Source organism: Mercurialis annua, linkage group LG6 (genome assembly GCF_937616625.2).
Source record: "Mercurialis annua linkage group LG6, ddMerAnnu1.2, whole genome shotgun sequence".
In the NCBI taxonomy this organism is placed as follows: domain Eukaryota; kingdom Viridiplantae; phylum Streptophyta; class Magnoliopsida; order Malpighiales; family Euphorbiaceae; genus Mercurialis; species Mercurialis annua.
Genome location: NC_065575.1, coordinates 38,383,268 through 38,398,019, shown reverse-complemented (window position 1 = coordinate 38,398,019; position 14,752 = coordinate 38,383,268). Strand labels below are relative to the sequence as shown.

General features: G+C 33.9%; 3 protein-coding genes across 3 annotated transcripts; 2 read left to right on the top strand and 1 right to left on the bottom strand.

The window, feature by feature from the left end:
* The first annotated feature begins 623 nt into the window (after nt 1–623).
* LOC126686954 (probable protein phosphatase 2C 2) lies at nt 624–3,444 on the top strand. The gene is made up of 4 exons (XM_050381269.1): nt 624–992; nt 1,599–1,796; nt 1,888–2,123; nt 2,547–3,444. Exons 1-4 carry the CDS (start codon nt 804–806, stop codon nt 3,115–3,117), a joined length of 1,194 nt encoding a protein of 397 aa, XP_050237226.1. The 5' UTR covers nt 624–803; the 3' UTR covers nt 3,118–3,444.
* Nucleotides 3,445–3,792: 348 nt separating this feature from the next.
* On the bottom strand, nt 3,793–6,047 carry LOC126686955 (uncharacterized). The gene is made up of 7 exons (XM_050381271.2): nt 5,718–6,047; nt 5,533–5,632; nt 5,308–5,403; nt 5,175–5,227; nt 4,690–4,738; nt 4,216–4,263; nt 3,793–4,047 (listed from the first exon to the last, which is right to left on the bottom strand). The coding sequence occupies exons 1-7, from the start codon at nt 5,948–5,950 to the stop codon at nt 3,964–3,966; spliced, it is 663 nt and encodes a 220-aa protein (XP_050237228.1). The 5' UTR covers nt 5,951–6,047; the 3' UTR covers nt 3,793–3,963.
* Nucleotides 6,048–10,200: 4,153 nt separating this feature from the next.
* On the top strand, nt 10,201–13,344 carry LOC126653754 (uncharacterized). Its single transcript, XM_050347693.2, has 8 exons — nt 10,201–10,356; nt 10,781–10,893; nt 11,071–11,142; nt 11,754–11,789; nt 12,378–12,423; nt 12,602–12,689; nt 12,805–12,862; nt 13,041–13,344. The coding sequence occupies exons 1-8, from the start codon at nt 10,278–10,280 to the stop codon at nt 13,089–13,091; spliced, it is 543 nt and encodes a 180-aa protein (XP_050203650.1). The 5' UTR covers nt 10,201–10,277; the 3' UTR covers nt 13,092–13,344.
* Nucleotides 13,345–14,752: the final 1,408 nt, after the last annotated feature.

Genomic DNA, 14,752 nt, shown 5'->3' with positions numbered 1-14,752 from the left:
AATTTTAGAATATAAATTATACAGTTTTGGACTTTTTTGATATGTGGTGCTAAATTAAAAGGGTAAACTGATTATTTATTCATTTTACAGTGTTTGGTAAAACATATATCTAAATTTTTAATAATTGAATTTTTTTAGATTATACTTTTTCCATTCCATGATAAAAAAATGTTTTTATTTTATATAGTTTTGTCATATAAAAATATATTTCTAGTTGTATTTTAAATATTTGAATTCATATTTTTAATAAAAATATTCTATTTATTTCATGAATATTTAATAATTACTCCATAGACTAATACAGTCGCATATTGGCAAAAGTCAACGCGGCAACAAATCCATATAAACAGCTAAAATAAGGACACTTTGGTCATTTAGAAATATGCAACCTTCCCGATGGATCAAAGGTCACGCGTGGCGTGGAACCTTACAAGAAAACTGTCACGTGTCCGTAAAGCAAAGCTCGACGCAATTGCGTGCTAGAATTTCCCGGTTCTTTCAGATTTTCTGTAAGAAACCATATAAGGCGCGAGAACTGACACGTGCCCAACTACCTAACAAACATTACCGGAAGCCACCGGTTACTGGTCTGAATCCTATATAAAAAAGTAAAAGCCACCTGCCTCAATATTTGATCGTTTCAAAGCGAATACAACAACAAAGAAAGTGCGAGAAAATTCACAAAGAAAACAAAAGAAAAAAGAAAATATCTGGTGGGTTTGTGTGTTTGAGATTAAAGATTGGATCTTTTTAAGAGATTGAGAGAAAAAGTTTGATATTGTTGGCTGTTTAGTAAATGAAAAATGGTGGCCGAAGCTGTTGAGATGGTGTGTCCACAAAACGTTATTGGTTTGGATGTTCAGTATTTTGGTAAAGCAAACGTTTCTGTTGTTCGTGAGATTGATGAAGTTGTTAGTGTTTCTCCCCGGAAGTTAAATCAAGCTCTGGTTTCTGATCCTGTTCTTGCTGATTTGCCTGCTCCTCCAGTTGTGGTGAGTTTTGTCTTGGTTTCTTTGTTGAATTTTGGTTTGCTTGTGTGTGATGCTTTTATTGTTTGAAATTTTATGATTTGTGATATGGGTTTTGGTTAATTCCATGAAATTTGAGAGCTTTTAATTTAAGTAATTTTGTGTTACTTGGATGTTCATATTTCTGTTTGATTTTGTAGATTGAGTTTTATTTTTGTTGTGTTTGGATCATATGTTGAATGATTGACTAAAAGATCTGCATGTTTTTATGTCTGCTTTTGGTTATACATGATTTCTGATTTCAGAGAATTTTTACTTAGCATGCAAAGTCAAGTTTTTTTTTTCTACTGTTTAATTGATCTGTTTTATTTTTGTGACCTTTTTTTCTCATTTAGCTGCTTAAATTTGAAAAACTTGTAATTATAATAACACTGTTAATAATAAACTATTTGACTACTGTCATCATGATGTTCAAACTAGAGATTTTAGTCGTAATTTATGTTGAAGAAATTGTCTGAAAAGAAACACTCTTTGCTGGTTGTGGTTGAATGTTTAACTTTCATTTGATGTCTCTAGTTTCTCCTTTATGTATTATAACTCGAAAGTAAAATCTATGTCTACTCTTTGTAGGATTGTAAATCTGCTGAGGAAATCCCAGATGTGACTCTGGAGCTTCCAACTGTGCAGTTTGTTCCCAGCATTCGTTCTGGTAGCTTTTCCGACATAGGGCCGCGAAGATATATGGAAGATGAGCATATACGGATAGATGATTTGTCTACACATATGGGCTCCCTTTTCAAGTTTCCCAAGCCAAGTGCTTTTTATGGGGTAACTCGTCTAACCAGCTTATAATTCTAATAATTGTTCAGTCCCTTAATTTCTGTTATTTAATTGATTGAGATTTTGGATATCGTTGCAGGTTTTTGATGGTCATGGAGGACCTGAAGCGGCAGCTTATGTTAGAAAAAATGCAATGAGACTTTTCTTTGAAGATGTTAAATTTCCCCAAGCACATGAAGTTGATAATATCTTCTTGGAAGAAGTTGAGAATTCTCTTCAGAAATCGTTTCTTCTAGCTGACCTATCTTTGGCTGATGACAGCAGTGTGAGCAGTTCTTCTGGGACAACTGCACTCACAGCCTTTATATTTGGAAGGTAATATTTGCTGTTTAATCGAAGCTTCTCTTCAGTTTATGTTTAAGATCATAATGTTTGAGAGTCCCCTATCTCCTTTACTATATTAAGGACAATTTGTTTTATCATCTCGTCTTCTAATATGCAATTGCCAATTGTGTGTGTTTCCGTGAGAAGGTGTCACTGGACAATAAAATCTTATGTTGTTTCTTTAGCTTGATCATGCCTGGTATATACAAAAAAAAAAAAATTGTGGCTACTCGTGTCTGCTATGTACATTTTTGTTTTAGAACTTCTATGACATCTCTGATTGATAGTATAATGGAAGTTGATGAGCACTTTTTAGGAGCCTTAGTTATGTAATTTCATTTGGTGAAGTTGTGCTATTGATTTGACATTATTTGGTAATTTGTGTAGCGTCCTTACCCTGTTTTCCTGTTCCAGGCTATTAATGGTGGCTAATGCTGGTGACTGTCGAGCTGTTCTCTCTCGTAAAGGAGAGGCAATAGATATGTCTCAAGACCACAGGCCTGTTTATCCAGCAGAAAGAAGGCGCGTTGAAGAGTTGGGAGGGTACATTGACGATGGATATCTTAACGGAGTTCTATCAGTATCTAGAGCACTTGGAGATTGGGACATGAAATGTCCTCGTGGTACTCCGTCGCCTCTGATTGCAGATCCAGAGTTCCGTCAGGTGGTTCTAACAGAGGATGACGAGTTTCTCATAATCGGTTGTGATGGCATTTGGGATGTCATGTCAAGTCAGCATGCTGTAAGCCTCGTCCGCCGTGGACTGCGGCGGCATGACGACCCAGATCAATGTGCGAGGGACCTTGTTATGGAGGCATTGCGCCGCAACACATTCGACAATCTTACTGTCGTCATTGTGTGCTTCTCCTCATTTGATCATCAGGAACCATCTCCATCTAGGCAACGGAGACAGAGGTGCTGTAGCCTCTCCGCAGAAGCCTTATGTAGCTTGAGAAACTTGTTGGATAGCAATGCCAACCGCTGAATGTAAATAAGTTAATATCTTAAATAATTTCTGTTTCTGACAGGGAATTAACTGTTTTAGCTGCTTCAGTTTGATGCTAGAAAAAGCAGCTTTCATTTTTGTAGGTGCTGATTTTTCAGACAGCACTCGGGAGGGTGGGTGGGTGTACATAACTGGCGGGCATATGGTGGTGTTGGTACTGAGATTTTCATGTATTATATATTTACAATCCCTTATGGGGGATTTCTTTTTATTTTGAAAGTGCAGTATGGTTGCGGTTCACACATTCCATTTTGAGTTGTGTACTGTGTAAATATAATTGGAATAATGCATTTTTTGTGCCTTGTATTTCTTAATGACTTGTTTATTTTAATGCAATAATAATTGAATCGGACTAAATGATCTTGATTTTGGTTCCCATACACTATTTTCCTTGGCGGCTAGCTTATATCCACTTTTTCTTTTCAGTAATTATTTCTCAAAAGACTGCTGTTTCTGCTTAGTTTGAATGGATATATGTTGAAAAATATTAGTGGCATATCATTTGAGTGGTGTTCTTCCGAGTCATCAGGGATAATGAGTACTCACTTTTAAATAAATAAAAGACTATTATTTACTCTTTTGAGTGCAGAGAAGAAAACAAGCCAGCCTTGTAGGATAAGCCTGGAATATCATATCAGATAGATGCTAATAGGATTGAACAAATTATATTGATTAAATATTTCACATTTCAGATTATAGATATCCAGTACAGTTGAAAGTTTCAGAACTATTCATTCCTATTCTTTCCACATTGTCATAATAGTTTAACAATTGTTTCTGTAAATTTCCAAGTATGGTTGGTCACCCTGGTTGGGAAAAGAGGGCTCAATCTGCTTTAGAGCTTCTTGCAAATGTTGCAAATCTTTCCAGACCGTTTTTAAGTAATCCCTCGAGAAACGGTTTCAGCGCCTGCGAGATGAACACATAACATGAGATGAAACGGCTCGTCACTTCATTCCATTTGATATACTGCAGTACTATTATTCTCAGTTTTTCTTCTTCTTTATGCTATATGCAAATAGATGGTCCTTCTCATAGTGGTAAAAGATATCTACTTATGAAGGTAAGAAAGCTTACTGATGCTACTGGAACCAAAAGCTGAGGAACCTCATATGAAACAGTAAGCTGAAAAGAATTAACAACATTGTGAGTGATTAAACAGATATGAACTTCAAACCAATTAAAGCACAAAGTATGTTTTGGAGGGTTAATAAGAAGCAAGAAGATATTGAATGGACCTATCAGTACATATGTTGCACAGAGACTTATGTCGTACATTTAGGCAGTTCATTTGCGTTTACGAGAACACTTTTGAAATTTTATAACTTTTTGTTTACAACATATTCTTAAAGAAAAATTGTTATTTCACCATTTTCCATTTCAGCTGTTTCATTTCTGTACAACACCGAGCAATACTATGTAATATCAACTAGATCTCTAAACGTGAAATCTATAGGATAAAAAATGTGGTTTATAATCAAGCTGTTAAAACAGAATTTTCAAGAAAAATTAACAGAACATGTGATGAAACATTGTATAAAGATGCCTTACTTCAACTATACATGATTGAGGACCTTTGGGAAAGAATCGAACAGCACCTCTGCCATAAAAGAAGAACAGTTGTTTAGATAGTTTGCTATCATTTAAAAATATATCAAACAATGACTTACAAATTTAATCGTTCATCAGGTATGTTCATGGATGATTGCATTAGATTTTGAAACATGTAGGTCCATCTTAATAGATTCACATTATATCCATGTTAATACCAAAAACAGTGTTTGACACCATCACCAGTGCAAACCAGTCAAGATAAACAACAAAAGCAAATATTTATTGCACGGAAACTTGTCGAGTCCTACATGTTAACATTTCGTTTAGCTTTTGGAAACACTAACGAATTTCCAAAAGTTCATATTTATAACCTATTATTGTAAGAAATGTGGGTTTTTCATTTCCCATTTCAACATTATCCGGTTTAGCATTTGCATTTTCTTGCAACATAGATGAAGACCAACAATGCTTTATCCTAATACCTGTTAGGAAGCCCTTCAAGCGATCTCCAATGAATTTTCTGGTTCGGGATTGGCTGCAAAAACGTAATCATATAACGCATGTAAACTTTGACAACTGAAACAGCAGCAAAATGAAAGGACTAGTGGTACCAACCTGCATATTTCTAGCAAGCCAAGAGTATTCAATATCTCGACCAAATGCTTCATACTTGAGAGACCATCTTGACAGGTCAGGCTTATCTTCAAGTACCTACCAAACCAAATTCAATTCAAGACATCTATATGCACAAATTTGAAGGTACCATTATCAGCTAAATGCCCATCTATAATTGAATAAGCATAACAATGTTCATAATTAACAAAAGGAATCGTTGCAGACCTTGACTGAAGAAATAAAGGGCATCCAACGAGCAATTGACTCACGATCAAGATAACAGTTGTAAGCAACAGAAACCGGCACATCAATTTCCATTTTAACCCTGCATTTCAATTCAATAATCACAAGAAAAACACACTACCAGATACCAAGACAATAGAAATTCAAAAAGAGATGATCTTTATTACGTGCAGTCCTGCCACTCCATTACAGGACTCAAAACGGGTTTAAACCCATTTCGTTTGGACAATCCTCCGTAGTGGATTTTGAAGCAGACAGATTTATTGGTATTATTAGATAATGATGGAGTTTTGGGTATGGGTATGGAAGTGAATAAGAGTTTGTTAGTGGATAATTGGGTTGGGTTGGTTAGAGTTGAACTAAATGAAATAGCTGTTGCAGACATCATCAAACTGAACATCAGTTAGTGCGCAGAGAGAGATAGAAGGGACGGACACCTCAACTGTAGCAGCAGATATCACATTTCTTGCAGTCTTTTGTTTTAGTTTCACTTCGCTGTTACTATGTAATTGGACAGACCAATGGTTTGCTGGTTTGGTTGTGGGCCATGGTTTTGCCTGTTATCGTCCAATCATGTGGAGATAGACAAGGGGTAGAATCGGTAACTTGAGCTTTCTTGTCTTAATTACTGTTGGGCTAATGAGTTCAAAGATAGACTTTAAAAGGCCCCAAATTTCTTGTTGAGAAGGTGTTTCAATATCTTTCTTTTCGATTTTCAATTCAATCCGCTTGATCCGTTGAAATTTACTATTTTCGAGCTTCGATCTCATTTAAACTTTAAAGAGATATATCCATACCTTTTTAATTTTTTAGATCCACAAGCAAATTAAAACTCAAACAAACACTAAAATTTCTTATGAGAACTAAAAAATCTAAGTAAATGAGATATAAAAGACCTTAAATTTTATTCCAACAAAAAATATAACAAGAACCAAATTAAAAACTACGACTGTAAATTAAGGCTTATTGAACTAAAACAAGTAGATCTATAGTAGTTAGTAATATGGGCGGAGAGAAGATGATTTTCTGGCTAACGGGAAAAATTATCTTCTCCCACCCTCTAAAAGATGAAGTGAGAGCACAAAATTGTAGAGATAAACTTTTTAAATAGTTGAACATGAAGATCATTATAGTTATAGCCCTTTGTAAATTCGAATATTATTTATTTAATATTATGGATGACTGATTATGGAGACTGTTTCATTTTTGTAAGCGAGATTTATAAATTTATCTAAAAAAATAAAAATATTTACACTTTTTTTTATCTCAACAAGAAAAAGTTATAAAAGATACCTTATGTTTTTTTTTTCTTCAGATTTATATTTTTACTCTGAATATTAAAATAATTATAATTTTACTCTGTTATAATATAATTGTCGGTGACGCTATCATCTCGGTATTATAATTTTTCTGTAATTTTTTTTCATACTTTATCATATTATTATTTTTAACATTATCATAACCTGTTTTTATAAACATTATCATAATATACTTTATCATTAACAATAGGGTTAATTACATATAAAATCATGAATTTTGCGCCAAGTTTCAAAAATAACATAACCTTTGAAACGTGTCAATTATAAACACCACCTTTAATTGTTTTTTTCAAAAATAATATCGCCGATTTTTAGTGGCATTTTTGCTGACGTGGCATGTCACGTGGCAGACCCATCGGCTGTCCAAGTCAGCAAAATTTCACCAAAAAATATGCCCATGATGAAATAAAAAAAAAATGAAAGGTGGTGTCTATAATTGACACGTTTTAAAGGTAATGTTATTTTTGAAACTTGTTGCAACGGCCATGATTTTATATGTAATTAACCCTTAACAATATCATAAAATATTATCATAACATTATCATGACGTACTTTATCATAACAATATCATAACGTACTTGATCATTAACTATATCATATAACCGTATCATATTATTATTATCAAACAGTATCGTATTATTATCATAAAATTTATCATACTATCATCATACTGTTATCATAACGTTATTTATCTATTATCATTACTGTATCACATTATAATCATAATTGTATCACATTATAATCATAATTGTATCACATTATAATCAATTGTATAATGTTATGATGTTTATATGATAATTATCATACATATATGCTAACGTTAATGATATTGAAATGATAATTAAGCACTTTTCTGGACAGAAAATCGTTTTTCAGTGCACTATTATGATACTGATATGATAATGTCATAGTGATACAGATATGATAATCAGACGCTGTTTTCTGTAGAAAATTGTTTTTCTGCAGAAAATCGTTTTTTTTTTCAGAAAATTGTTTTTCATCATAAAATCATTTTAATGCAGATTTTTAGATTTTAAACTGAAATAAAAATTCAAGAACAATGTTTTTAGATCTGAGAGTTAAAATAAATCGTAATAATCACCGTGAGTTAAGAAAAAAATTGCTAAAATTAAATGTGGAAGAACGACGAATCGACAGCAGAGTGAAGGCGGAGCGATGAGGGATCGTTGAAGGAACTGTGACAGAGTGATAAAGAAGAAGAAAAATAAATGAAGAGAAAGAAGAAAATGGAGAAGAAGAAAGATAGAGAGAGACAAAGAGATATAAATGAAAACGAAAAATATGAGAAAATTTGTAAAAGTGAAAAAAATATTTAGAGTAAAAAATAATAAAAAATAATTATTATTATAATAAAAAAAGACCTTAGAGTAAAGAAAATTAAAGTGCTAAAAATATGAGATATTTTCTCTATCTTTTTTTTATTTAAATAAAAATTACTATTATTTTTAAAAAATGGAGTGTTTTTTCTAATTTTCTTTTTTTTTTTGTAATCTAAATTATTTTTAGGGTTTCTTTAAAAGGAAAAATTAGGCCAAAAATTCAATTTTATTTTGGAGATTTTTAGAAAAAAAATTTAAAAAGGAGAAACATTTGCATTTTTTAACATTTATTCCCCGACTTGATTTTCATATCTAATAAAGTAGTGATAACACAGCATAGGGGCGAAGTAACCTCACCGATATGTAAAGTCATTCAATCAAATAATAACTGACATACTTCATATATATTTATCGAGATAAGAATGCAGCTGGTCCGAAGACTAGAATATGCATCCCTGTCTGTTGGCTCATCCAAGATATGTAAGTCAGAAACCATTTTAAAGTAGCCATATACTTACTTGAAGATGACCGAACTATCATATTTCGGATAATATGCGTGCCTAACCAACTAGAAGAGACCACAAAAAATTCTCCAACACACGAGAACATCCTATGCGTTGCACACATCTGACACATAACTCGAGGCATAACATAATTTGTCAGCTCAGCTAACAAACAGTTTTTTTGCATAACATGCTTCCACCCACAAATCTTACGTACCCTACTGAGGCTACCACCACTACTGTGACTCAGCGGTGGTTCACCCAACCATTTTGCAAGTTTAGGAGTTTATAGAGTATTTTGCATCTTGGCAAGGCAGATGCAGTTTGTGTAACAAGTACATCAGACTTTGTTGGCACAATACTATCCTGCAATGCAAGCCATCTCTCAACCAGGAACAGTTACAACTATGATCTTTGGCCTCCAATTAAAAGGAGTAAGCGTGATGTCCCAAATATTGATGATAGAAATAGGTCGGTTTCTCCTGGAAACAATACCTTACCTTCGGGAAGAACTGTACCATAACTGGTGGTGGATCCTCAGCATGAAGCACGTACCGAGGCACCTCTTTCTCGACTGATGAAGAAAGAACTAGCAGAAAGTATACATAAATAAGAACTTGATTCTCGATGGAAGAAAACGCTAAATGATGACATAACCCGTCAGATCCGGACAGAGCTTGAAAAGCAAAAAAGGAACGAGGGTGAATCCCCTCGCGTTGGGTTAATCGAAATTGGTAGCCTGATATTCAGAGTCATCCTGGATGAACCTTTTTCATATAATGTAAATTTTTCCCACTGGATAAATATGATGGAAAGTCGGATCCAATGGACCATTTAAAATATTTTCAAGTTACTATGAGAGTCCAGAGTATCTCAGATGCCTCAGTGTGCAAAATTTTCCCCACTACCTTGAGGGGGGCTGCACAGAAGTTGTACCAAAACCTGAAAGAGGGTTATATACATAGTTACGAGGAACTAGTCAGGGCATTCAAAACTCACTTTGACCCGATCATCTAGAGAAAGAAAAGATCTACTAATTTGAGTAAGTGTTTTCAAAAGTCGGAAAGAGTTTGAAAGCCTTTGTGGCTCGTTTCAATGACGAGACCACAATTGATAAAACACACAAACACTTGGGTTTAAAAAATAAAATTAAAAATATTTTCAATTTTTTTAAGTTACACATAATTATATAAATTGAAACGGGAGTAGAAATGCTATAAGCTTTATGGAGCCCTCGATAGACAGCTTTGGTCGTAATTGATACTCACAAAAATTTAATTTCAAAACACATTTTGGCCTAAAATAAACTGTTGTTGCTACAGTAAAAATAAAAATTTGTTTTCATAGTATTTTTTATCTAAAATTAAATGTGACAATATAACAATAAAAATTAAGAGATGAAAATAATATATCCAAAGTAATTTAATAAATATATGTAAAAAGTATTATCTTAATCATATTAATTATATTTTTATTAACCTAACAAAGTAACCCTACGTAATGAAGAAATAAAGAGAAAAGCAAGAGAAAAAAAGAAACGAGAGAAACAGAAGCGAGAATCGAAAATGGAATGGATGAGAGAGAGTGTGGATTCTATCAGATCCATTCAGATGCGGCAGCTCCTCACTCAGGCCGTTAGTCTCGGTTAGTCTCTAATTCTCTATTCTAATTGGATTCTGTTCGAATTAGGCTAAAACAAATGTTGATCTCTAAAATCTGGCGAATTTTGGTCATGATTGAATGTGTATTTCCGTATTCAAAATTAGGTATTTTAACAAAGGTTTTATTGGAATTGATTGTTTGAAGTTACCTCATCATCATGAATGCATAGCTAAGGTTTTAGCAATAGGCGTGTATCTGTTTGATGAAAGTACTGAATGAATTTTTTTACATTTGTGGGTTGAATGGGATATGAAGATATAGTCAAGATAGTGCATTGATCAATGGGTATGCTTTACTTTGACAATATAGAGTATACATGGGCGTTAGAAATTTTGTGACTTCTTTTGTGGCCTCAGCATCTGCTAGAGTGATGATCTTTTTTGAACCATTATCTTTCTGCTTTCAGGTATGATTGTTACATCTGCACTAATCATTTGGAAAGCATTGATGTGTGTAACGGGTAGTGAGTCACCTGTGGTGGTTGTTCTATCTGGCAGTATGGAACCTGGCTTCAAGAGGGTGAGCAGATTAGATGACTTTGTTATTTCGGACCAGATTAGTTTTAGCTCAATTTTGTTTAGTTGTTTTTACTGATTAGTTTTTACAATATTTATCTACGTATGTTTCCCTTACTTTTCATCCTAGAGGCTTTTGACGTTTTTGAAAAGCCAATACTATTTTTCATTTTATTTGCAGGGGGATATTTTGTTTCTGCACATGGGTAAAGAGCCTATTCGCACAGGGGAGATTGTTGTTTTTAATGTTGATGTAAGCTTCCTTTTCTGTTTTTTATGCTTAACTATGTATTTGGGTTTGTGCGCGTTGTTTATTTTTTCCTGTGTTTTCATTTTTTGCTCTCCATGTCTTAGAATTGGAATTAAGTTGTGGCCTTCCGTAATTATTTATCTCGTTTTATGCATTTCTATCAGTATGTATTGACATCAAGAAAATATATGATTTTGCATTGTTGAATTATATAGACGCCTGCATAAACTTTTTGTATATGATTGTTGACAAAGGAGCATAAAATTGATGGTTGATTGATGACTTTATAGAAAAACCTAATCCTTGATGTGTACTTATATTTAGGACATGAGTAGTAGGGCAAATTTTCTGTGCTTTTAAAAATGTGCTAAATTGAAGTTAGCTGTAAGCTCTAATTATTCTTAATACCTAGACTATGCATAAATAACGGGATCCACTTGGGTCGCTTTGCTTTATCTTGTATTTTTTCAAGCTCTACCGATTTCCCGTGTGCATCTTTATTTTATAGTAGCATTGCCTGTTCTCTTTCCCCCATGAAAATCTTCTAGTATGTCATTTTATAATGCTCTTTTCATCATATTTCGCATTCTAAAGTATTCTATTCTGTTGATCAGGGCCGTGAGATTCCAATCGTTCACCGTGTGATCAAGGTATACACTCCCCTCACGACATGCTGCCTCTGTCCAAATTTCTAATCGGATGAGCAGGTGCCCTTAATCTAGAAGTAACAAGACCAGAAGGAGGGAGAAAGGGGTGTAGAGATGGTTTACGAATTTTTTTCTTGGATATTTAGCATTTTGGCATAGGCAAAAATATTAAGATGAATGTGTAGGCATACGAGGATAGATAGAATCTATATTAAGTGTACTAGACAGAAAAGACATCAAGATTAGAGTAGATGTAGGAAAGAGAGGTAGAGATAGACCTAAGTAAATCTGAAGGAGAGTGGTTCGTTATGATTAAAAGTTTTAGATCTTTTTGAAGATGTGGCACAAATTCGTGCGAATTGAAAGAGAAGATTCTATATAGCTGACCCCAATCAACCTGGGATTAAGGCTTAAGATGGGTTAGCATTTTGGCACACCCTTCTTCAGCTTTTGAGCTCAAGTTTTCATTCTTGAGAATGGGGACTGGCTGTTCGGGAAATTTAAGGCCCTCCCTTGTTACAGTTGGTGTAATTTGCGTTAATAATTGTTCCCTCATCCTTCAATAATTCTTGGCATTTAATTGCTGTACAGGTCCACGAAAGGGAAGATACTGGGGAAGTTGATGTCCTTACAAAAGGTGCCAGCTTCTTGATCGAAGACTATTATTGACCAAGTTTCTTGCAATTGCAATGCAATCACATATTCACTATTATTTTGCTGTTTCAAACATGTTATCAAAGTCATCAGAATTTATGGTTGTCTGTTGCTTTTGTTAACTATGTTGATACTCACTTACTATCATCTCAATGCTTCAGGAGATAACAATTACGGGGACGACAGGCTTTTGTATGCTCAAGGGCAACTCTGGCTGCAGCGTCACCATATCATGGGCAGAGCTGTTGGGTAAAATATTATCCCGCAATCTCTGTCTTTTACTTACAATTTTAGGAATAGGTGAGTAGGTGGCCATTTTATCCTGTGATGCTAAAATTCTCTCTTTTTTCTAATTTATCTCCAGGTTCTTACCTTATGTTGGTTGGGTGACTATTATTATGACTGAAAAGCCAATTATCAAGGTTTGGATCATTCCTTAACGATACTCCTAAACATCCTTTTACTTTGTGTGCAATCGCCAGTTCGTGCTATGTTTTTTTACCCTTGAGTTGAAATCATATTTAGGTCTCTCTCATTTCGTTCGAATCTTACGATAAAAGACAACGTTGTCAGAATTGTTACCTCTGTTTTTGGTTGCAGTACATTCTTATTGGTGCATTGGGATTGCTTGTCATAACTTCAAGAGACTGAAGGATGTAGGAATTTGGATGCTTGAGCGGAAAATTCGAAGCAAACTATTCCAGCAGATACTGGTGTTGTGTGCTTGAGCTATAACTTGTTTTTTATATCATTTTTGTAAGTTAGACAGGAGATAATATAAGTTAAACAAGAAAACTGAAAAGATGGAATTTAGGGATTAAAAAGATCTTTAAGAAGTTTAAAAAAAAGATCTTTAAGAATTTAATATTTAAAGTATGAATGAAGCATGGAGTTTAGAATTGCAGTGCTTTCTAAGGAGCCCCGTTTCTAGTTTCAACTGTCATAGATTTGGATTTATAATGGTTTATATTTATATAAAGGCTTAATCATGTCAGTTATACCCAAACCTTTAAAAATTGGTTCATTTAGCCAATTTTGAGATATTTAGTTTCTTTTGTAGCCATTGGCGATTAAAACCGGTTTTTATGCCATGTAATAATCCACATGGCTGCCATCTCAGTAAAAAATTCTCTAAACAAACCAAACCACACACTGAACTAACAATTTGACCCGACCAAAACCTAAAATCCATACTGATACGCCACTTCACACTCTTTTACTTGTCCCTCTCCTGATCTCCTCTTTCAACCTCCTCAACCTCCACCATCCAGCGCTTCTTGTAGAAGACTAGTCTGTTCTATGGGATTCGAATTCCGATTGCTAAAGTTTATTTGTTTATGTATGATAGCGTGATCCAAAGTTGTTAACTTTCATTTTACCTTTTGATGATGGTTATGAGTCATTGCATGTTTTGTTTATGATTTTGATAGATAATTATGCGAGCTAGTGGAAAGAAAACAAGAAATCAAGATCTGGGCAATTTTGTTTTCAGATTTAGAAAATGGGTCACTGTTAATTGCATCATTCAAGTTAAAAAAGGGCAAAACTTTATTTAAATGAACGAAAGATCAACCAAAATCAAATGATCAACTTAGAAGGGTAGTGATTGTGACTGATCCATCAAGTAATGGGTCTAAAAATATAAAAAATTTGAGTAAAAAAATCTTGCAATAGGAAATTGATAAGAAATCGTCGTCATTATCTACAAAGATGAATTCTAAAGATAAAAGAGGCAAACATTTGCCAGATTTTGCTAATGAGCATAACGGAAAGAAACCCAACAAGAAAATGAATTAGAACAAGCTGAATGAAAAGGTCGAGCTAGATGACCGTCGTGGTTCCCAGACGAAGTTCGTCTGGGCAGGTGGCAGCGCTGGTGGTTGAGGTGGTGGAAGTTGAAAAATTTAGATTTTAGGTTTGGTTTCGGTCAGATCAATGTGTGGTTTGGTTTGTATAGGAGATGTTACGTCAGCTTAAATCAATCTTTTTTGCTGAGATGGCAGCCATATGGATGATTACATGGCATAAAAACGGGTTTGGTTTGTCAATGGCTATAAAAAAACCGAATATTTCAAAATTGGCTAAATGAGCCGATTTTTAAAGGTTTGGATATAACTGACGTAACTCGTAAAGATCTAATTATTTTTTGGTGATTAAGTCTTATATATATGAATTTTATAATTAAAGATTAGTGGATTTTTCATGAGGTGTAGAAACACACATAATGGAATCAAGTCAAATTTTTGAGTATTCAATTAATTTATCTAATTTAAACCAATACTTGTAAAACAAATTTTAATCAAGTTTGAATT